Source organism: Furipterus horrens, unplaced genomic scaffold, assembly GCF_987537825.1.
Source record: "Furipterus horrens unplaced genomic scaffold, mFurHor1.1.pri manual_scaffold_2, whole genome shotgun sequence".
NCBI classification, from domain to species: domain Eukaryota; kingdom Metazoa; phylum Chordata; class Mammalia; order Chiroptera; family Furipteridae; genus Furipterus; species Furipterus horrens.
The window spans coordinates 173851437-173876077 of record NW_028327172.1 but is presented as its reverse complement, the minus strand read 5'-3'; the positions used below and the strand labels follow the sequence as shown (position 1 = coordinate 173876077).

Here is a 24641-nt window from a genome sequence, read left to right as displayed (position 1 = left end):
ATGCACAGTCAGTCCCTGAATCACCTGAAGCCCAGACAGTCACAAACAGTGATTCAGTTCAAATGAGCTATTCACTGGCACCATCCTCCAGGCTGGCGATAGAATACATCTCCTCACCTAAGACCAGCAACAACAGTGGCCTGAAATTCAATGTTATATCCACCAAAAAGAAAAACTAATTGAGGAAGCCCTTCCTCCTACACACAGATTGAAAATAATGCCCAGAGGAAAGTGGGCTCCCAAGACTCAAATGCTTCCTTCCACACAATGAGTCTTAAATATTCAATATTCTCCCTATCATAATGTAAGTTCCATGAGGTTGAGATCTTTGTCCTTTTCTCTCAGTGTTTTATTCCCAGGGACCAAAACAATGCTAACAGTACATAGAGTGAATATATGCTAAATGATGGATGGGAAGAATGAATACAAGAATGAATGAATATGTCTATGAAAGCCAGTTGCTTCCCTTCCACATCTTCTGCATTTATGTTCCATTGCTCCTCTCAATACTCACCCCTTTTACCATGCTGTTTTCTGTGCTGCCAATCATATTTATTCTCCAAATCCACTTAAAGCTCCATCTCTTGTCTAAAGTCTTTCTTCAACTCAGCTCCCTACAGTGTATACCTCTACAATTTATTCATCAATATGTAGAGACCATCTGGGGCTTTGTAATGTTAATGTTATTAACATAGAAGACAAGGCCCAGGAACTCCCCACATAGTTCAAGGGAAACATATAATAGGAAAATAATGAAGCCATATAAAATAATGTCTGAGCAAGAGCCAATATGAGTAATAGAAAGAAAGAAAAATACTACAGGTGATTAAAGTTAGATGTCTCTCCAACCTTGTCTCCCACTGTTACCCTCACCCCATTTTGTTCCTGTAATAATAGGGAACAATAAAATCACTCATCATATCTAGAACTTAGCTGGCCTGAATGCTCTCCTTGAGTTCTTAATGAAGTTTTTTTATTATTCAAAATCCAGCTCAAGTGTCACCTTTTCTATAAGCCTTCTCTTCCCCTCTGACCCCAACAAAATTAACCACACTCCCTTTTGTGCCTGTGTATACTTTTAGTATTGTAACTTATCAAGCATATAATTACTTGTTAATCAGTGTATGTATTTTCTCTTATATTTATTGAATTTTAAAACATATATATACTTCAGTAGAGTACTTCTAGAAATAATACCTACAGAAATATCTCACATGTATGAAAAAAGGATAAGGATATTTATTATACCACTTCTATAATTATAAAGTAAAATGGAAATAGATTAAATATCCACCAAAAGGAAAAATAATGTAATATAATGTAACTATTAAATAAATGAAATAAATCTATATGTACAAACACATAAAATTGTTCATTATTTATTAAGTAAACAAGTAACTTGCAGAGCAATATTCATAATAGATCTTATTTTTAACATACAGTTATATTTTGATGCTTGATTTATATGTCCAAATATACATGATAAAACAGACACATCTGAAAAGTCATTTGGGAAGGAAATGAAGGTGAAGGGAAATTTTAATGTTTTTAATTGTCTGTATACTTTTTCATTACAGAAAATATGTCTTCCTGAGATACCCTCTATTCAAATGTTAGACATTGGGTAATACGATGTCTGCAGCTAATAGCTCACCTAATGAAATGTTGGGAAATGGAAGTAACCAAATGACTTCACAGCTGAGTCCTGATTGGTCTCTCAGTTGCCAACCTCCTGAAGTTCAGTTTAAATTCCTTCTACAAACTCACAACTCATCAACGGATAAAATTTTCTCAAGAACTGGAGAAATCAACTAGACTTTGAAGACTGTTTCACCTGCACACTTTGCCTAGTGGAGAGAAAGGTAACATTAATTGACCATGTTTCAAATAGAACATTCTTTTTTTAAGTATCATCTTCTCCTAAAAGGGAAAAAAATGGAGTGAAAGAGTAACACTATTGTGTTGTTATAGGTAGCAATTTGAAACATGAAGACTACCATCTTACTGTTTTGTCTTCTGGGATCAACTCAGTCATTACCAGTAAGTGCAATGTGTTTATTTTATGTCCCAGCCAGCCTTAGCAGCATCTTAATTGCAGATCTCTCTCTCTTCCTGCCCTCTGTTAAAACTACTCTGGTCTGTGACTCATTCCCTTAGTTTTCAATTTTTATTTTCTAAGGTGTCAGATGATAACCTAACAAAGTATTAGTGCATATTTTAATGTATTTACATTTTTAAAATGCATCCACTCGACTGTGGTAGAGCTTCTATTTTAGCAGAGCAATTGGATAAAAATTAGGAGAAAAAAGAATGCCTTGGATTATAGCTACTCAAATTGAATAATTATTTTACTTTCCAAAAAGAATTTAAGGTTTTTTGGCAACTAATTATTTTCTCGTGACTAAAGAGGTAAACTACATTTTCTGATTTTTCTAATTGGAAACACAAAACTTCTAGATTATCTAAACTCTAAAAAGACTAAATTGTGCAATTGCAAGGAGATATTAGACTTTTTTGTAACTTTTGACTTACAACATTTCATCACAAAATGTGTTTACATGTGACAGGTTTTTGAAAAAATTGAGCCCTTGCATTTGAATATATAGTCCCATGTACTCCAATATTTTATAGACATAGAGATAGGTTGGGCCTCTAAGTGGACTTTCCTTGGACTATTTGATATGATTAACTGTGGACATTAAAAAAATAATTAGAATATATTTGCTTTGAAATAGCAGAGCACAAAGAAAACACTTTAGGTAAGTTCAAGCCCATTTGACACTTCTGTAGTCATCCATACAATCAACAAATATTTACCAGAAACTATAAAACAGACACTGTGCTAGTTGCTGAAAATACAGTGATGGGGGGGAGGAAGGCATGACCCTTCATGGTGTTCACTAGCGCAGTATTAATAAATAATAAATAATTTTTAAAAGAAAATTTAAATGATAAATTATAACCTTGATTAGTCAGAAGATGAAGAGGGTGATCTTGTAGAAAGAAGATGAAAGAGACATGAATAAACCTCCTTCTTATTTCATTCCAAATGATACATGTACCTTTGAAAACAGTTACCTTGCACAAATTCAATTTCTAAACAAGATAAGTTAGGAAGTTAATGTTTTTGTAAAACATGGATTTTTCATTTCACCAAATAAATTTACCAAAAGGTTCTCTTAAACAGTGTCTCTAGTATATTTAAGTAACTGTATACTTTGTAAAAACTGAAAAGAAATAAAATTTCCAGGAGCACAACTCTCATTCAATATAGACTGGGGAGTAGCATGCGGGTCAATGCAGTCTGCTAAGAGCCAATTACGTGAGAACAGCTACAGAGACATGCACAGGGGATGGGGGGTGGGGGTGGGGGAAACATACTGAGAAACCTATTAGGTATAGTAGTGGTATTTATCAACTGAAAAATCAGGATACATGGATATGATCTTTTTATTACTTGTGAGTTAATTTATTGAATTATCATAAAGGCATAAATATGAATCAATTTACAAATGCGGACACTTAGAACAGCCTAGCACTTGTTGTGAGTAGGTCAAATGTGGATATTGGAGATGGGCAGATGGCAAATTCAGGACAGTGGGCGTCAGGAGGAAAGTGAACTAAAGCAGACTGGAAGCAGGTGAGGGAGGGAGCCAACACCTGGGAAAAGAGCATTCTGGACAGAGGTGAGGCTCTAAGGCAGGAGTAGGCCTTAGCTGTCGCAGAGACAGCACCGGGGGCCCAGGGCATGAGGGTCTTGTAGGCCACTGCAGGGTCTCTGGCTTTTACTCTGAATGAGAATGAAAGTCAATGCAGAGGTGGAGCAGAGGAGTGAAAGGAGCAGACTGTTGTCCCCAAAGGACCACTCTGGCTACCATGCTAACAATAGATTATAAGGGATGAAAAGAAATTTGCAGAATTCATACTTAAATATCTTAAAGGTTATAGAAACCTCTAAGAACAGATAATGCCAATCTTACCTCTTATAACTGAGGGAGAAAGTCCAAAGTGAAACCAGGAATTAGTGGCAGCTCTAGGGTATATCCAAGTGGCCCAAGAGCACATGCTGAAAGTTCACACCCGCCCCAGTGCCCTCTGAGATGCAGCGAGAAGCAAAGGCTAACAGCAGTCAACCTGGCCAGGGAGCTTCCACCTGCATGCAGGGGGAGTGCCAAGAAAAGCTAAGGGAAGGACTCATTTCTTCTAGGACCAAGAAGAGCACATGAGGGGTCCTAGCACTGGCTCTGCCACTCACCATATCACCTTGGGCAGGTCACTTTGCTTGTCTGAGCCTCGGTTTCCTTATCGTTAAACAAAACTATACAAATATGAATCACAAGCACATATTCACCCCTTAAATTCAGTGGTTTTTAACACACTAGGAAAACACTCTGGCCAGGAAAGGGACCTCACTTCCATTATAGAAAGCGACTTGTCAGGCCCAAGTCAAAAGCAGAAAGCTTCATGAAAATGCACTAGAAGTTGTGGTAGCATACCTTCGAGCACTGGGGGAAAGCAAATGTGTGCAGAGCTAAGGGGCAGACTATGTATTTCATGCCCTGAAAAAAGAAGAAGGCAGTTACAGAAAAGAAGTGGGAAACTAGAAATCCATGTGCCCTGTCCCTCGTTGTCTCCCTCCCGACACCACTCACCTAGGCTGACATTTTTCCGTTCAACAATTCTGTCCCCCGTCGTGCATAAAATGTTCCAGGAAACTGAAACTGCTCCAAAGACACAGAGCCTAAAGGCAGATCTTTTTACATTGGGGACAACTTGTTACATGCGGGAAATAAATGGATACAAAACCTCAAATGCACTCCTGACTCATCAAATATTCGTTGTCACAGATGCAGCTCAACCCTGTTTTGGGACTTCCTCCAACACAGCTGGTTCCAGAGCAGACAACCCTAGTAAACCAACAGCCGCCAAATCAGGTAAGAGTCCTCCAAGAAGGAACATTTGCAGACCAGCGAAGGACACGTGGTAAAACCAGTGGATATAAAATTAAGTTTTACAGTGTCGCATGACTAAACGAGAGAAGTTTTCCTTTTTGGGAAAAAGTAAAACAAGAACCATACATTTTTTTGAAAAGTTTGAGCCAGGACAACAAAGCATCCTCATTCTTTTTCCTTTTGTCTGAATAATAATTTGTTTTAGCAACCAAATCTCATAAATTTTGAAAAGCAATAGCTACACCTGTAGACAAAGCTTGGTTATCTCCGCCCTGTAATACTGTGACATGTCACTGTGGTATTTGCCAGAGCTAACAGGGATTAAGAGGCAGTCTATAAATATAACTTCAGATTTCCTCAAGTTCTATTGTTGCTGCTGAGCTAACATGTCCTGTAAAGTCTATCTCTTCAAAGAATATTTAAATACTTTTGGAAACAGCATTTTCTGTTGGCTACTACCCTGCTTCCCACGCCAACCTTTCCTCTGCTCTAAATGCCCCCACTTTACCTTTATCTAGACTTTGTGAAACAATCAGATAACACCAGACTCTAAAGTTCTTTTGTTAATCTACAGCTCAAGTCATAAGCCTCTCTCTCCTTAGGAAAACTGAAGCTTACACAATTTGGGGGTACTCTTTAGGAAAAAGAATACAAAATTAGATATGTAAAATTAAATATTAAAATTAATAATTCATAATGAAATGAGAAATAAGAAATTCACATTTTTTAAGCTGATAAATACCATAAACTGGATAGACTGCTAGGGTACCTCCCAGGGCCACAGAAGGGGGCAATACTAGTGAGAGGCCCTGAAGCTTCACCTTCATTTCCCTTCATGGCAAATCCACCCTTGATGGGAGTATAAGTTACTTAAGGATATCCACCATTGGCAGGTTAGTGAAAATAAACAACTTCTTGTCTCATCAATTTCAATGCCCTACAGATCTTCCCTTCTTTAAGTCTAATACCATTGGCACAGATGTTCACACTGGGGTCTGATCTGAATCTGGTAAGTACTCTTTTATATCATTTTAATAGTCATTGTTAAGTAAATATAATACCTAACATTGAGTGTGTGTGTATGTGTGTGTATCCACAAATGTACACATACACACATATTCACTGTAGATCAGTTGAAAGAGAGAAGACAAGAAAGTCAGAGAGCTGAATGCTACTCAATACATCACAAAATTTTCTTCTGAGCAAAAGAGTCTCTAAAAGAATTATAATTCTTGTCATTTCTTTAGTTCTTCTCACCTCTTATCTAAGTTCCTCTCACCATTTCTTAACCAGATCTTCCTGTCTGGCCCCACAACATCTCCACATCCACTCAAACACAATAACCATAATCTTCACCCATAAAACAAGAGCAAACCAGAAGGGATGGAAAGACTTCCATTTTTATAGAATATAAATATATAGATTATATACATATATACATATATAGTAGATATGTATGTATGTGTGTGTATGTATATATATACATATGTGTGTGTGTGTGTGTGTGTGTGTATATAAACCTGGCTGGTTTGGCTCAGTGGATTGAGCGTCGGCCTGCGAGCTAAGTGTCGCTGGTTCGATCTTCCAGTCAGGGCACATCAGAGAAGGAAAACTCTGACTCCAAAAAACCTCCACTGCCTTGCGGCATACCTCTTCAGGGGAAAGGCTAAGGGAGTAAACCCCGACAGAAAATCCGGAGCCGGAGTCCCTAAGGCGGTTTGACGTTGTAGTCAACACCGGCAACTCCTGCGGCGCACCTGAAACCAAGCTGTATTGACTCCGTCTTTCCCTTGGACACTTCAGCTGCGAAGAGAGGGGGGGTCTGCTGCATGGGCAACAGCAGACCCTCCATATCACCCTGCCCAGGCTCTGTAGCTTCAGCTTCACTGGAGAGGACACTCCAGCGTCATCGCAAGATGTCGATTCAACACGGGAGGAGACAGATACCGTGTCACTCCCGAGTCGGACTGCACAATCATTCTCGGCGGCGCAGATAGACTCTTAAGAAGCTACACCATCGTCTCTCGAGACGGACGGCTGCCGACGACGATATATATATATATATAGTTTAAGTTCCTTTCCTGATTAAAGTGGGTTTTCATCCAGTGATCAGATTTGTACAATATATAGTAATAGATTATGTGCAAAGTAGATATTTTGTTCTAACCCTCCAAATTTTTATGGAAATACCTATGAAAAATCACTTCTTCATAAGAAAATCATCAGAAAAATTCCAAGAATTATTGCTGTTATAGCCAAAAACAAAAAGCCAGGATGAAAACCTATGTAGTTCTCAAAAAAGGAGTTAAATGCCAAAGAAAATTTTAATATGGGAAAAAGTTAGGCAACATATGGTTGTGCTGGTAGACTAAACAAGTCTGTGAACTGCAGCTCTATAACTTATTCTAAATGAAATATAGTATCCTGCACATTTGCATAGCAAATTCTTTAAGTATATTTTACATTTAATAAATACATGTTAGCTTCCTGAATGTTCAATGAAAATCTTCTTCTTTGCCTTACAGCTAAATCCTCCTGCAGCTATGGCACCTGCTGCCCAGAGCTTCCCACTGACCCTGGGGGGATTAAATGTACAACAGCAGCTGCAGCCACAAGTAAGTTCAACAATGGGACTTCAGTTTATTATTGGGGAGCATTTTCTCTCAGATGGAAGCCTAAAAGGGAGGAAAGAACTTTTTCAAGGTTATTAAACATTTACCCAGCTAATTTGCAGAGGGATGTCTTACAGAACATGGAACAGTCTTTGACAATTTGGTTCTTGCTGAAAATTCATAAGAACACACCCAGAAAACTGAGCATGCTGCCCCATAACCTACCTAGATTACATTTGTAATGGATAACAGAATAATGTGAAGAGCTGGGGAAAACTGTAGTCAAAAACACAAGAGGGGAAATTGAGAAGTAGTAAGATTCTTCTCTAGCATGTTGTGTTTTCTTCTTTTTATTTTTGTATCATTTTTTCCTTTCTATTGAATTTATTGGGGTGATACTAGTCAACAAAATTCTACAGATTTCAGGTGCACAATTCTACAACACATCATCTGTATACTGTGTTGTGTTTTCACCACCTGTAGTCAAGTAGCGTGTTGTGTTTTCTACTGAAGATTTTGTGGGTGGCCAGAATCATCCCAAGTTAAAATTAAGAGGTGAATAAAATTTGAATTCAGCAAATCTAATCTTCCTCTTTTGGGTTCATTTACCAGGTCCACTGAAAGTCCCCAAGTACTTTTTAGTTCTTTCCTATTTCCCACCATCATTTGCTTTCAGGAAAAACCCTAGAAAACCCTCTCGCACTAAGATATAAAGGACATACTTAGGGCATCAAACACTTAGGGAAGTGTTTGAATTTTAATTGTGGACAAAGCCCTAATTTTTACTGTTTTGAAACTTCTTTAAGTAGATTATTAGGCTCTGGAGAAAAATATAATGATCCTTTATGATTGGAATAAGTCATTAGGGATAGCTTATTCTCCCTAACAAGTTATCTCAGCCCCACATAGTGGTCTAAGTTTTTTGTAGAAGCTTTATTGTTTATTACACACATCATATATGGTAATTATAGGTAACTTAGATAATACAGGTGAGCAAAAAACACCCATAAGATTCAGTTTAACACTGATGGGCAATATAATAATAATAGTCAGAGTCAGCATTCTACAATAGGTCCTTCCTGTTTTTCTGTGATGTGTTATGTACATTTTTTTTTAAGAAAATAAGTCTTTACAATATCTAATGTTCTGTAACTTGACTTTTTCACTTAATAAATATTGCCTGTCTTGGTGTTTTGAAATATTCACTTATAACATTGTTTTTAATGATTGTTTAATATTCTATTATAATGCAAACATTTGAGGTTTTTTCAAAATTTTGCTTCTATAAATTATGCTACAGTGAACATTCTTGTAACTAAGATTTTGACCATATCAATGATTATGTCGTTAGGACTAGTTCTTAGGAAAAGAATTTGTAGGCCCAAAGACATACAGAAATATAAGACTTTAAAAATATATTCCCAAATTATGAAGCATGAAGATAACAATGGACCAATATATCCTAACCATCTTCTTACCACTATGGACACCTCCAGGGTTCAATAAGAGTAAGCTTGTGTTAATTAGTAATTATATTCAAAACTGAGTTTAATTGACAAAATAATTTTAAGCTGCTCAAATTAAATTTTACATCGCATGTAACCAATACTTTTTTCATACCTTTGTCCAAAACAACAACACAAGACACTGTATTGCTTCATTAATTCATGCTTGTGAAATTCTGTCACATAACTAATTTTTACATTTCTTTAATATTGAGATCTATAATTGTACTTATTTCTTAAAGATATATTAAAGCCTTCACTCAGCATATTTTCAGATTTTTTATATCTCAATAACAAAAATGATTCTCTGAAATAGACTAGAGAAACAGGCAAATAAAATGAGAATCCTTTTAACACGTGATCCTGCATAATCCTTATGTCAACTGCCCAACTTTAGTTTCAGTTATTGTCCTGCTCTAACCTTGAAGTCAGACTTAGCACATCTTCATATTCACCAAAGAATATCCACTCCCATCAAATGCATTAGTGGTCACTGTAGATGTTATTAAATGTTCAGTAGAAGAGAGGGTTTAACGTTACACACTCCCCAACATGCAATAACATAAATCAACTCCCATTCTCAGTGGAGATTCTTCAATACCTCTAGGCTAGACCACTACCAAGGGTCTCCATACCTCACATTCTTCAATCTAGCGCCAGTCCCTGTAACCCTGCCTTTTCAGGGTCCTCTGCCAGGAACCTAGTCACTCCCTTTTATCAAAGTAAGGCCGAAGTGGTTGAGTGGACTCTAGAATAACACAGCTCTGGTCAAATCTCAGCTCTCCCCATAATCTGTATGATGTTGGCCAAGTTACTTAGCCACTCTGTGGCTCACTTTCAAACATTTGTATTTTAAAATATCCACTGTGAAAAAAAATTAAAATAAAATAAAATATCCACTGTGTTTTCATGCATCTTCTGAAATGACATATAAAATAAACACATGTATTTTTATAACTTTATTTCTTGGAATAATTTTTAGTTTGGAAGGAGCTTAAGATCAAAATTATTTTTTGATCATCCAATTTACTAACCTCTACCTACTCAATGTGCTACCTTGAACTGGTTTCTGAATATTTCTGGGTCTAATCTTCTTTTTACAAATAGAATGAGTTCTGATTTCCATCTAGCTCTATGAGTCTATATCTATGATTATAGATGATATATTAGTAACAAGTGCTTGTTTAACAAACATTGTGTTTTTTAAGAAAAGCTTAGTAGTTATACCATCCATCAGAAGTTACCTTTGAATATGTTTTTTGCTGAATTTTTCACTATTTTTTTCAGATGTTACCACTTATTGTAGCACAACTTGGAGCCCAGGTAAAATTATTTGTATGATGATCTTTCTTTTAAATCATCTTAGGGTGTAATATTTAATCTTGCTTCAATTCACCAGATAGTTGCCAAGTTTCCTATTTACTTGGCATTGTATGAATATTGATAATAACAAGAACACTTACTGAGTGTATGCTATGTGCCAAGCACTGTTATAAGTATTTTATTATTTATTATGTACTATCTCATTTAATCTTCAAAGCAACCTTTTATAGACATTATTTATATTACCAATTTTAAATGAGTAACTGGAGATACAGTAATTCAGTTATAATCACACAGTAAATGTCACAGGTAAGGCAGTCAGTCAATCCTTTAAGCCACGCTGTCATGAAAACAAACAAATTAATGGTATTGACCTAATGAGTAATGATTTGGGGATTCATTTATTTATTAACTATATATATTTACCCTAAAAAATAATAAACACTCCCTCTTCTCTCTCTCTCTCTCTCTCTCTCTCTCTATATATATATATATATACATATATATATATATATATATATATTTATGAAAGGTAATTCTTGAGACAGAGAAGGAAAACTCTGACTCCAAAAAACCTCCGCTGCCTTGCGGCATACCTCTTCAGGGGAAAGGCTAAGGGAGTAAACCCCGACAGAAAATCCGGAGCCGGAGTCCCTAAGGCGGTTTGACGTTGTAGTCAACACCGGCAACTCCTGCGGCGCACCTGAGGCCAAGCTGTATTGACTCCGTCTTTCCCTTGGACCCTTCAGCTGCGAAGAGAGGGGGGGTCTGCTGCATGGGCAACAGCAGACCCTCCATATCACCCTGCCCAGGCTCTGTAGCTTCATCGAGGCTCTGTGGCTTCAGCTTCACTGGGGAGTGCAGATAGACCCTTAAGAAGCTACACCATCGTCTCTCGAGACGGATGGCTGCCGACGACGACGAATTCTTGAGATCACTGATAAAATTCCTATGAGTCAAAATCAAGTATGAGCATCAAGTGGCAGCTTTTACTTCTAAAAGCAGAATCAAATATAAAATTCCTATCTACTCTTAATTCCACATCTGGAAACACAACCCAAGAAAATAATCTGAAATACAACAAAGCTTTATTTGCAAATATTAATACAGCAAAGGTTTATGTACAAATATTAATCAAAATAATATTTATAGTACAGAAGAATATTGGGTGCAACTTAAATTTTAAAGTAAGGAACATAAGTAACCTGCAACATAAAGGCAAATACTTTGTGACCATTCAAAAGTCTATTAATTAAAATGTGTCAGTAATATGGTTAAATGATTGTTGTATAGTGTTAAAAGATAAGGTAAGACACAAATTGTATAAATGACATGACTTCTATTATGTAAAAAATAAATGTGTGCAAAGCATCTAGAAAAATAAATCAAACTCTCCATGATGGGATTATATACTTTTTATTGCTTTTTGCATTTTCCAAATTTATTCCAATGTGCATCTATTACTTGATAAGAGAAAATATATAAATTTAAAAATACATAAGAAATCACATCATTCAGATAATGTTAGCAGTCCAATATCACGTGCTGACAAGACTTTTGTGATGTAACTTACAAGGCAGTTTAAAATTTTGCTTAAAAATATATATATCTTTATAATTTTGAAAACTTTTTAACTTTTTAAGTTATGTTATACATATCTTGCCATGCATATATTAAAATTTGTCTAATAATTTGTGTTATTATTTTCCTTTTAGGGAACTATCCTAAGCTCAGAGGAATTGGTAAAAATAATTTTAATTTTTAATATTTAAAGTTATTTTCAGTGTTATTATGTGCTATTTTCTGTACTCATATCCATATTTTCTTTTGACCACAAATCCTAAAGTTCGTGTCTACTACAATAAATTGAACATTTTTATAGGTCTTTGCATTAGGTTATCCTTTGACTAATGGGGCTTTTATCATCATTCTCTAGCTACTTTTTCATTGACTGAATTTAACTTTTGTTTTTCATATATTGATGTCAGATTCAGTTCTATTCAGAAAGTCAATGCATATTTTTTAATTTTATATTGATTAAAATCTAGGATTATAAGTATGCAGATATAGACTAACATATATTGATATTTATTGCAGGAAAGATTAATTTATTTGACTTAAATTTTTAATTTTTATAGGAAAATATATCTTCTAGCATTTTATAGTGATAAATAACTCCTCCCTATATGCATGAATAACTAAAGGGCTCAACCTAAATAATACTCATATTATCATTACTAGGCCCTTCTATGCATTTTCCATAAGTCATTTTTATTACTTGAATTAATGTGGTATCTAAACATGACACTGATATTAAGAGTTGAGGCAATATCTAGGAAGACAGGGTTTTTTTTTTTCTATTATGAAAAGGTAGAGATTGGCTAGACTGCCCATAAATACAATAATGGGGCTGTTTTGCCAACATTGATAACATGAACACCTATGTCTACCAGTTTTTGAGCAATACTATAGAACAAGCACATTAATAGATCTATTACATACATTACCTTTAATCCTCACCAAATTGCAAAGTGGAAATGTTAAACCTAACTTTATAGATAAAGAAACTGAGATTCAGAGAGCTTAAGCAAATTAGACCTCAAGATCAAAAACCAACTGAAAGCCACCCTGGCAGCGTGACTCAGTTGATTCGAGTGTGATCCCAAACACCAAAGGGTTGCTGGTTTGAACCCAGTCAGGGCACATATGGGAGGCAATTGATTGGTGTTTCTCTCTCACATTGATAGATAGATAGATAGATAGATAGATAGATAGATAGATAGATAGATAGATATAGATATAGATATAGATATAAACATCTCTTTGGGTGAGGATTTTTAGGATAGATTGGAAGTCATATTTCTATCTACTATGCCAGTGGTTTTCAAACATTTTTAGTAAAACTCACAGTAACAGCTACATTTTTCATGCAGCTGACACACGCACCCACACACGCACGTGCGCGCGCATTTCAGAAAACTATACTTACCCTATCTGGGCTACACTAAATAATATATACTCTATATAGCCTATATTTTTTGTCTTATTTTTTAATGACATGCACAACCTACCTTCTTTATTTCAAACCTATGAATGTCATGACCCCCAATTTGAAAACTTCTGTACTCCTGTTTCTCATCCAGCATAAGTTTAATTCCAGCTTCTCTAGCAGTGTTTCCCAAACTTCAGTCCTGGACCACCAAGTCAGGACAACTTGAAATGCTGGCTAAAATGCAGATTTATGAGTTCTGCCCTCAGCCTCCTCAGTCCCAACTGCTCTTAACAGTGGAGCTCTTGCCTTTTTCACAAGTTCCTTAAGTGGTTCTTAAGAGAACTAACAATTGAGAATGATGTTCAAGGAAACTGACATGTATCTTGATTATGAGCTCCTGAGCTTTTGTTCCATCAGAACTAGGAGGTCCCAGAGAACTGGTTTTTGTCTGAGCTCTCTCCAAAAGTAGCCAATATGAAAGTGTATCTTCTTAAGGGGAATTTTGCAGAGTACTTTTTTCCCAAGAAAAAAAAAAAGTGTGGCAGCAGCAGCATTCATTACCAGAGTGCAAATCATTAAAATTGCTAAGAGAAAGATTTCTGACTGAACAGTCCGGTGTCTTTGAAAAATACATCAGAAGAAACACAGAGGGATGCACACCACGAGATGAAGATTGATTAATCTACTTGAAATAATTTGGTTCATTAATTTTTAGCCCCCTAAATGACTCTAAAAAATTATGGGAGGGAAAAAAAAGACTATGACTTAGGTCAATAACAGAGATATAGCCTGCTGTAATTGTAGGAATTTTCTGCCTGAGTTCTACCTCCAGATACCTAATATTAGCATAGGATACATTATTCCTTTTCTGATGACTAGCTTGACAGTGGCTTTCTCTTTCTGAGGGAAATGGACCACAGCAAGGAATCCCAGTCATGAAACCAGCATCAGGCTTGGTACAGGGAGGGAGGTATTTTCTAAAGACGAGGAATGCCCCATCTTTATTATTTCCTCTCACTCACCCTTCTCCATCCTACCATTCCTATCCCAACTTGCTACCCTCAAAGAAAAATCTGGTTGACTGGCCACTGAAATGTATTCCTCTAACTTTGTTTTCTGGTTCTTCATTCCAGCCAGGGGCCCCGCACATCTTCACAGGCCTCCTCTTCCAGCCCTTGTTCCCTGGAGCCATCCTGCCTACCAGCCAGGCTAATTCAGATCCCCCGAACAGAATCCTTCCTGCTGGACAAGCAGGAATAAATCCCGCCAGCCAGGGAACCCCAGAGAACCCCTTCTTGACCCCCAGTGGCACAGACACAGATGACGACTTTGAAGTGACCACCCCTGCAGGCATCCAGAGGGGGATGCATGTTCCTGAGGGAACCACCACAGGGTCCCCAAATGGTAAGTTCTCCCAGATAAGAAAATGCCCCTGCAGAGTGGGAGAGAAGAGTTCTTTGTCTCGATGAATACAGACCTCAATAATGTCAGGGAGCCCCCTTACTCACAGTAGACTGCAGCAATGTGAGGGAATATTTTTACTGGGCCATCGACCCTATTGGCTCAGCCCAAGAAGACATTTAATTGCTGGTATAACGTACTTTCCTTCTTAGGTTATAGCTGGAAACATTTGGAAACAGACTGCACTCTCCTTTTCCCATCTCAAACACACAGAGGCCCACAGAAGGCACATTTAGTCACGATACTCTTTTCCACTCACTTGAGCCTCAGAACCTCCCCAGCCACTAGTAACACACTGGAATTAGCACACAGATGACCCCATGAGCCATTCTCCACTGGTGGAACTTAAGAAATGCTGCAAAAATAACTTCTTTGAGCATTAACAACTAAAGATAATAGCTTAGTAAGTGTGGATGTGTAGAACCAAATGTCCTTGGAGATAACAAAAGAATGATATTGATACTCTTGCTCCAAGAAAAGAAATTTTGATGTGAAGTAAAAATGTTTAAATTCAATATTCTTTTACCTAATTTAAAAAGTGTGTTTTTTTTTTCTTCCAGGAATTCAGTAAGCTGGATTTTTTTCAGCTAAACTACCTTAAATATGGTGCTACACATAATTCTTTTTTCATTGATCATGTTATGGAAAAACATGAGACACACTGGAGAATATCAGAAGATATTAGTTGTTAGTTAACTAAAAACTTTCTTGAAATTTCAGAAAATGTATACTTCCTAGAGAATACTGACTTCTGAAAAAGAATAATTAAATGGATGATTTGTCTTTGAAATGTAACATTATGCCATCCTGGATATGGAAGATACATATATTAAAACATATTTGGAAAGCTGACTTTTTCTTTTTGGGGGAAGAATGAAAGTTAGACCCTTTCAGAAACTATATGACCCCAGGAACCTAGGATGACATTTAGGTCTAGGACCTTCTTTGGAAGTAGGCAATGCCACAGTCATGGGGTTGGATATCCATCAATGGAAGGGAATTTTCTGATTTCTTCACAGCTGCCTTGTGACATATTAGTGCCCATAAGAGCTACAAATTTAACTTGAATATGTAAATTATTTTGATCATCTAAAATATACAGTGGAAACAAAGAATTGTAAATCCTATTGTTTATCTTCAAGCTACTTTTATACAGAGCTAGTGATTATGATGTTTAATGTTTAATTTTGGTATATCTGAGAGTAAGAACTGACAGTGATAAAAATTATCATTAACTGTGATACTCTAGCTTCTCAACCTAAAAGGTAGAATTTAATTTGATTTAAATTTATAACCTAGACCAGAGATTGTCCCCCTTTTTTACCTCATGGCACACTAAAATTCTGTGGAACATCAAAAAATATATTTTTTTGTCCATCTGATTAAAAAAATAAGTATAATTTTGATTCATTCATATCAGACAGTTATTGTTTTGTTGGCTTTTTTTTTTATTTGACAGTCTAAGGGAAAAAATATCAGTGCCCCTGACTAAGTAATAGATATTGCATGTTCTAAACATTCTTGTGACACACCAGTTAAAAATCACTGACCTAGACTGCTACTCTTCACTCAGAGTGGGAGCAGGTGAGAGAGATTAATACAAAGTACACTATGGCCCCCACAGATGAAAGATATGGATGGATAGGTTTAACAACATCTTTCAGTATATTTGAGTCAACCCCATCAGTATGGAATAAACCTAAATATACACCTATGAAATATATATATCCCATGTCAAGTGTTTTAGATGGTTGAAGATTTACTAGTGGTTTTTACCAAAATCACAATATATCACTTCAGATCAACTAAATTGGCTATAATTTTTAATAGAAAATAAGTATGGTGAGAATCTGGAGAAATTAGAACCCTCAGGCACAGAGGTGAGAATGCAAAATAATGCTGTCACTTTAGAAACAGTTTGGCAATTTCTTTTTAAAAATTAAATATACAGTTGCCATATGACCCAGCAATTCCACTCCTAGGTATATATCCAAGAAAATTGAAAACATATGTTCGCACAAAAACTTGTACATGAATGTTCATAGCAGCATTAGTCATAATAGCCAAAAAGGGGGACCAACCAGAATATCCATAACTAATGAATGGATAAACAAAATATGGTAAATTAAAAAATGGAATATTATTCTGCCATGAATAATGAACTGTTAATAGATATCACACTTCAGATGAATCTTGAAAGCATTTTGCTAAGTGAAAGAAGCTTGTCACAAAGGCTACATATTGTATGGTTCTACTTATACAAAATATCCAAAATAGGAAAATCCATAGAGACAGAGAATAAATCAGTGGTTGCCAGGGGATGGACAGAGGGGAAAATTGGGAACCATAAAGTTTCTTTTTAGAGTGATGAAAATATTCTGGTATTGGATAATGGCAATGGTTGTACAACATTGTAAATATATAATACAAAAAAACCTCACTGAATTGTACACTTTAAAATGGCAAATTAAAAAAATGATTTACTAGTGGTTTTAGATTTATTGGCCACAGTGGTCCAGATTTGCAGAATCTGAATAATTTATGAATTGTTGAGATTTTTGCAGCCATAAAAGAGTAAATTAGGATTCCGTCTTCCAAAATTCTTTTGCTATTAGTCTCATATGATACCAATTAAAAGATCTATCAGAAGACTTCCTAGGTAACCCTCTATCAAAAAAAAAGTTATCTACTAAATAATGAATGGGTTAACAATGAGATCAAGGAAGAAATCAAAAAAATTCTGAAAACAAATGAAAATGAACACACAACAGCCCAAAACCTATGGGACACAGTGAAGGCAGTCCTGAGATGAAAGTGCATAACAATACAGGCCTACCTTAAAAAGATTGAGGAATCTCAAATAAATAATCTAGCGCTAAATCTATAAGAACTAGAGGAACAACAACAAACAAAGCCCAGAGTGAGTTGAAGGAAGGAAATAATCAAGATCAGGGCAGAATTAAATGACATAGAGACTAAACGAACAATTCAAAGGATCAATAAATCCAGGAGCTAGTTCTTTGAAAAGAGAAATAAAATTGACAAGCCTTTAACCAGACTCATCAAGAAAAGAGAGAAGACTCAAATAAATAAAATCAGAAATGAAAGAGAAGTTACAATTGATACCACAGAAATGCAAAGGATTGTCAGAAATTACTACAAACAACTATATGCCAAGAAATTACAAAACGTAGGTGAAATTGACATATTTCTAGAAACATACAATCTTCCAAAACTGAATCAAGAAGAAGCAGAGAGCCTGAATAGACTTATACCAACTAGTGAAATTGAAGCAGTAATCAAAACACTCCTGGCTCACAAAAGCCCAGGACTAGATGACTTCAGAGGTGGATTTTACCAAACATTTAAAGAAGAACTAACTCCTTTCTCAAACTATTCCAAAAATTTCAAGAAGCAGGAAGACTCCAAAACTCTCTTTCAAGGTCAGTTTCATCCTAATTCCAAAACCAGGTAAAGACACAACAAAGAAAAATACTATGAGCCAATATCTCTGATGAACATAGATGCTAAAATCATTAACAAAATATTGGCAATCTGGATTCAGCAACATATTAAAAAGATCACACAGCATGGTCAAGGGGGATTCATCCTGGGGATGGAAGGATGGTACAATATTTGGAAATCAACAAAAGTAATGCACCACATAAACAAAATGAAAGACAAAAATCACATGATCATATTATAGATGCTGAAAAAGAATTAGGTAACACATTTATGGTAAAAACACTCAATAAAATGGGAGCAAAGGGAGCATTCCTCAACATAATAAAGGCCATATACATAGAACCCACAGCCACCATCATACTCAATGGGCAAAAACTAAGATCTCTCCCTTTAAGATCAGGAATAGACAAGAGTGTCCACTTTCACCACTTTTACTCAACACGGTATTGAAAGTTCTAGCCACATCAATCATATGAGAAAAAAATAATAAAAGGCATCTGAATTAGAATGGAGGAAGTAAAACTGTCATTATTTGCAGATGACATGATAGTATACATAGAATATTATAGATCTTCTTCTGGCCAAGATGGAGGCCTAGACAGACATGCCACATCTCTCTCCACAACTAAGAAGGAATACAACTACCTCAAAACTAGAGACAACCAGAAGTTCCAGAAAATCAAGCTGCATGGAAGTCCAGCAAACAAAGACATAAAGAAGAAATACTCATCCAGACAGGTAGAAGCGACAGATCCAGGGTGGTGTGGTGGCAGCAGCAGCAGCAGCAGCAGGCTGGCAGAAAGCGCAGTCAAACATTTTTAAAAGTTGAGAGGGACACCTGGGGAGCACTCCCAGCACCAGACCAGCCTGTACAGCTCACAATTCCAGCACCAGGAACAATAATGTCTTATTGCTTCTGACTATGAAAACCAGTAGGGGTTGGGACAGAGGCAGAAACTGCTGATCTCTCAGCACAGTCTGCTTGTTTAAAGGGCTCCCTTGGTCCTAGAATGTCTGCAGACCTACCCATTCTGGGAACAATGGCCAGGACAACAGCTAGAGAGGTAAGGGGTCCATACAGAAGTGGGAGAAGTGCCTGGAAAAGAAGCAAGTGCTGAGCAAGTGGCATTGTTTTTTCTCAAACCACTCCCCCCACACAGCACCACAATGTGGTGAAACAGGACTCCCTGTACTGATGAATACCTAAGGCTCTGCACTTCACAACATAATAGATGCAACAGCTCTACCTAAGACACAGAGGAAAACAAACACAGAAGTCTGTCAAGATGATGAGACAGAGAAGCATGGCCCAAAAGGGGAAATGAATCAAGGGGGAGAAATAAGGGATGAGGAGATAGCCAAGCTAACAGATGTAGAGTTCAAAGCACTGGTGATAAAGATGCTCACAGACTTGACAGATATGCTTAAGTATGGCAAATGCATAAGGGAAGAAGTGAAGTCTATGCTAAATGAAACAAAGGAAAATCCACACAAATCCAATGGTTAAGGGAAGAAAACCGGGGTTTAAATCAATGATTTGGAATATAAAGAAGAAGAAAAAAATCAACCAGTACAGAATGAGGAAACAAGAATTGAAAAAAAATGAGGAGAGGATTAGGAACCTCTGGGACAACTTTAAACGTGCCAACGTCCAAATAATAGGTGTGCCAGAAGGAGAAGAGGAAGAGCAAGAAATTGAAAGCTTATATGAAAAAATAATGGAGAAAAACTTTCCTAATTTGGCAAAGGAAATAGACATACAAGTCCAGGAAGCACAGAGTCCAAAAGAAGCTAGATCCAAAGAGGACCACACCAAGACACATCATAATTAAAATGCCAAAATTTAAAGATAAAGACAGAATATTAATAGCAGCAAGAAAAAAGCAGAGAGTTACCTACAAAGGGGTGCCTATAAGACTATTGGCTGATTTCTCAAAAGAAACTTTGCAGGCAAGAAGAGACTGGCAAGAAATATTCAATGTGATGAAAAGCAAGGACCTACAACCAAAGCCATCATTTAGAATGGAAGGGCAGATGAAGTGCTTCCCAGACAAGATAAAGCTAAAGGAGTTCATCATCACCAAGCAATTATTATATGAAATATTAAAGGGACTCATTTAAGGAAAAGAAGATCAACACTATGAACATTAAAATGACAACAAACTCACAACTATCAACAACTGAATCTAAAAAACAAAAACAAACTAAGTAACAGGAACAGAATCATAGGTGTGGGGCTCATTTGCAGGGTTATCATCTGGGAGGGGGAAGGGGGAGAAATGAGGAAATGGTACAGGGATTAAGAAGCATAATCGGTTGGTACAAAATAGACAGGGGAAGTTAAGAATAATATAGGAAAGGGTGAAGCCAAAGAACTTATATGCATGACCCATGGACATGAACTAAGGGGATAGGATTGCTGGAGGGAGGGGGCATACTGGACAGAGGGGAGCAGAGGGAAGAAATAATTGGAATTACTATAACAACATAATCAATAAAATATACTTAAAAAAAAAAAAGAAAAGAAAACTCTATAGGCTCCACCAAAAAACTACTCGACCTAATAAGTAAGTTTGGCGAAATAGTGGGATACAAAGTCAATATTCAGAAATCAAAGGCATTTTTTGTACAACCAATAATGAAATATCAGAAACAGAAAGTAGGAAAAAATCCCATTTACTATTGTAGGTGTAGTGTTGTGTGTAATCAAGCGACACTGAAGTAATTCCGGCAGACAGAATTATTGAACAATTAGGGGGTTGCCGCATGCTCAGGCAGATCAGCCAAGAGCAGCACAGAAGCCCATCCTTTTATTGAGTCTAACATGATACTAAAAATAGGTTAATGAAAACAGGCTCAAAGTAGAGAATTTTAAAAGTTTTACAGAGCATAATCATTATCTAAAAGTTAAACAAAATAACATATGTTGAGGATTTAACTTCCTAAAGATTTATAGCTTTGTCTTTAGGTCTGGTTTCAGACAAGAGTTGTCTATATGGCAAGGAGATGGAGTACTCAGCAAGGTCTCTTTGCACGCAGGATACCATGACTCAGCGACCTGATACAGCTTTGCAGCTGCAGGCGTCAGCAAGACCAGCTTGCTTATCTGAGACACAGGACACCCGGGCTGAAGGACATGGGAACATGTCCTTCCTCAAGAGGCCTGATTTCCTCTAACATACAATAACAACAAGAAAAATAAAATACTAGGAATAACCAAGGTAAAAGACCTATATCAGAGAACTGCAGAACACTGAAGAAAGAAATTAAGGAAGGCACAAATAAATGAAAGCATATACAGTGGATTGGAAGAATTAACATCATCAAAATACCCATACAACCCAAAGCAATCTATAGATTCCATGCAATTCTTATTAAAATACCAATGACATATTTCACAGATCTAGAACAAATATTTCAAAAATTTATATGGAACCTAAAAAGACCCCAAATAGCATCAGCAATGTTGAGATAGAAAACACAGTAATAGGAATCCCAATACCTGATATCAAACTACACTACAAGGCCACTATAATCAAAATAGTCTGGTACTGGCACAAAAACAGACACATAGATCAATGGAATGGAATAGAGATCCCAGAAATAAACTCATGTTTCTATGGTCAATTAATATTTGACAATAATATATTATATGTTAATACAAGAACAGAGTTTTAAACTAAATTAACTTTTAAAAATTTTGGTGAGGATGCTTAAATTTAATTAACAAAAACTAACTCAATATGGCTTATAGACCTAAATGTAAAAGGCAGAATGATAAAATCCCTAGAATATAACAAAGAAGAAAATCTAGGTGGCTTTGGATTTGGTGGTGACTTTTTAGATACAACACCAAAAGCACTCTCCATGAAAGATGTAGACTGGTAACTTGGAGTTCCATTAAAATTTAAAATTTGCTCTGCAAAAGGTATTAAGAGAATGAAAAGATAAGCCATAGGCTGAGAGAAAATTTTAGCAAAATATATACCAGATAAAGGACTGGTATTAAAAATATACAAAGAATTCATAAAACACAACAATAAGAAAATAAGCAATCCAATTTTTTTAAAAGAGCAAAACGTCTGAAGACACCTCATCAAAAAAAAAAAAAAAAAACATAAATATGGCAAATAAGCATATAAAGAAATATCCAAAATCATATGTCAATAAGAAATTACAAGTTCAAAAATCAATGATATAACAGTACACACACATTGGAAAGCAAAACCCACAACGCTGATAATACCAAATGCTGGGAGGATGAGAAGCAACAGGAACTCTCATTCATTGCTGCTGGGAATGCAAAATGATACAAACACTTTGGAAGGCATTTTGCAGTTTCTTAGGAAACTTAACATACTACTATCATATGATTCGATAATCATGCTATTTGTTATTTACCTAAATGAGCTGAAAAATTATGTTCACATGAGAATCTGCATGCAAATGTTTATAGCCACTTTACTCATAATTGTCCAACTTGGAAGCAACCAAGACATTCTTCAGTAGTAAATGGATAAACAAACAGTGGTACATCCATACAATGGAGGAGAATTATTCAGCTATCAAGCCATGAAAAATTCACAATGTTAAGTGGAATAAGCCAATCTGAAAAGTATGTGTACTGTATGAATTGAAGTAGATGACATTTTAGAAAGCACAAAACTATGGAGACAGTAATATGATAAACAGTTGCCAGAGGTCTGGGGGGGGGGGGTGTGAATAGCTCACCGGGGAACACAATTTTCATTGAGTTTGATCTGATACTTGTTTTCGACTGACCTTTGGCATCTGAATCCAAAAATGACTGCAGTTTTTCTCTATCACGTCAAGTTCTTAAGGTACAGGATACCTTCCCTTTGTCCTAAAAATCATACAAAACATATATACAAAGGAAAATAAAGAAAAAATTACCTGAATAGACTGTTTATTTAGAGTTGTTTTATTTATATAAAAGATATATATTGTTACTGTAAGTCAAATTGTGCACAAGTAGTAAAGTTCTGCTACCAAACATACATATTAAGGTATTTTATCTTTTCAAACAACAGGCTAGGAAATGTCAAAATGAGATATTTAAAACAATCTCCTTCAGTTGGCAAAGCTTTAACAAATTGCTTCAGGAGATCAGTTTTATGTGCAGAGGTGGAAATATAATGTTCTTTCTGTCAGCAAGTGGCTCATGTAAAATGTTTGGATTATCAGGTTTGAGGTCAGGTCTTGGAGGCCAATTTGCCTCCACCCAATGCTTCTCAGGAGCTCTGCTTTCCCACATTCACAGAAAATAGGGATACTTGGTGTATCCATGTTGTTAACCAAGAAGGAAGTGGATGATTTGAAAGTCAACACAGATGATCCAATTGTCCTTGTGGTATTGCAACAGATCAATGATTCTCTTTATGTCTTCATATTCTTCATGAAAACAAACTGAATGGCCAATTGGGACTGTACCAGATAAATTGCCATTGTGGAGGAGGACACACTTCAAGCTCTGCTTTAAGCTCTCAATGAACAGTCACCATTCAGTTGCATTATAGATTGAAATTCCCAATTCCAGATGAACAAGGCCTATAATCGTGAAGAGGGCTGTGATTCGGGTACTGGCCTGCTCACCAAGCATTCCTGTCTGCCTGCAGGACTCTTGGTCTTTGGGGAGCGACACAAATTGAGCGAGGGAAAAAGGAGAAAAATTCCCTGGATCCCTGCAGGATTAATTTATTTAAAAAGGAAATCATAGAAAAATACTCAACATGCAAAAGTCTTCCAAAGAAAATGAAGGAAAACCACAGAACATGCCAAAAGTCGAGGAAGACTGCCCTTCAGAAGATGTACCACAGGAGGCAGAATGAAATCCTCAATCTTCCGAAGAAGGTGTAAGCCAGGAAGCAGAAGGAAACCTTAGAAACGGGCTAACTCAACGTGCCCAGGGATTTAAAGAGGACAGTCCCATCAGGCATTTGGACCCGGAAGAAATGCTAAGAGGAGTAGATGAATTGGTAAGGCTTAGGGAAGAAATAAGAAGAGTAAGAAACAAGTTTGTGATGATGCATTGGAAGCAAAGACATTCACGCAGACGTCCTTATCCTGTGTGCTTTAGGCCTTGAATTCTTTCTTTTTTTTTTTAATCTGATAGTAGAATTTGGCCCCTGCTTTCTTTCTGTTAGCATTTCCTGATGTATTTTTTTAGTTTCGTTTTGTTTGTCTGTTTGTTTTGCTTTGTTTTTAATCATCTGGTGAAATTTTGTTTTAGGTAGTTTCCTTGTTACCAGCATCTTGCTGGGTTTTGTACCTTGACTCACTCTCCAGGTCTTAGTTTTCAATTGGAAAGTTT

At 36.4% G+C, this 24641-nt stretch overlaps 1 protein-coding gene and 1 pseudogene across 1 annotated transcript; both read left to right on the top strand.

The window, feature by feature from the left end:
- The first annotated feature begins 1986 nt into the window (after positions 1–1986).
- AMTN (amelotin) lies at positions 1987–15504 on the top strand. Its single transcript, XM_090268122.1, has 8 exons — positions 1987–2040; positions 4848–4934; positions 5896–5961; positions 7478–7567; positions 10357–10392; positions 12108–12134; positions 14518–14788; positions 15406–15504. The coding sequence occupies exons 1-8, from the start codon at positions 1987–1989 to the stop codon at positions 15414–15416; spliced, it is 642 nt and encodes a 213-aa protein (XP_090124248.1). The 3' UTR covers positions 15417–15504.
- An 8453-nt stretch (positions 15505–23957) lies between these two features.
- On the top strand, positions 23958–24414 carry LOC150020018 (transcription elongation factor A protein-like 8; annotated as a pseudogene).
- The last annotated feature ends 227 nt before the right edge of the window (positions 24415–24641 follow it).

Excerpts from the sequence above, each read along its gene's own strand:
- AMTN (XM_090268122.1), top strand. The coding sequence starts at position 1,987 with ATGAAGACTACCATCTTACTGTTTTGTCTTCTGGGATCAACTCAGTCA. Across the intron at positions 4,935-5,895 it reads ACCAACAGCCGCCAAATCAG|ATCTTCCCTTCTTTAAGTCT; the intron begins GTAAGAGTCCTC and ends AATGCCCTACAG. Across the intron at positions 10,393-12,107 it reads TAGCACAACTTGGAGCCCAG|GGAACTATCCTAAGCTCAGA; the intron begins GTAAAATTATTT and ends TTTTCCTTTTAG.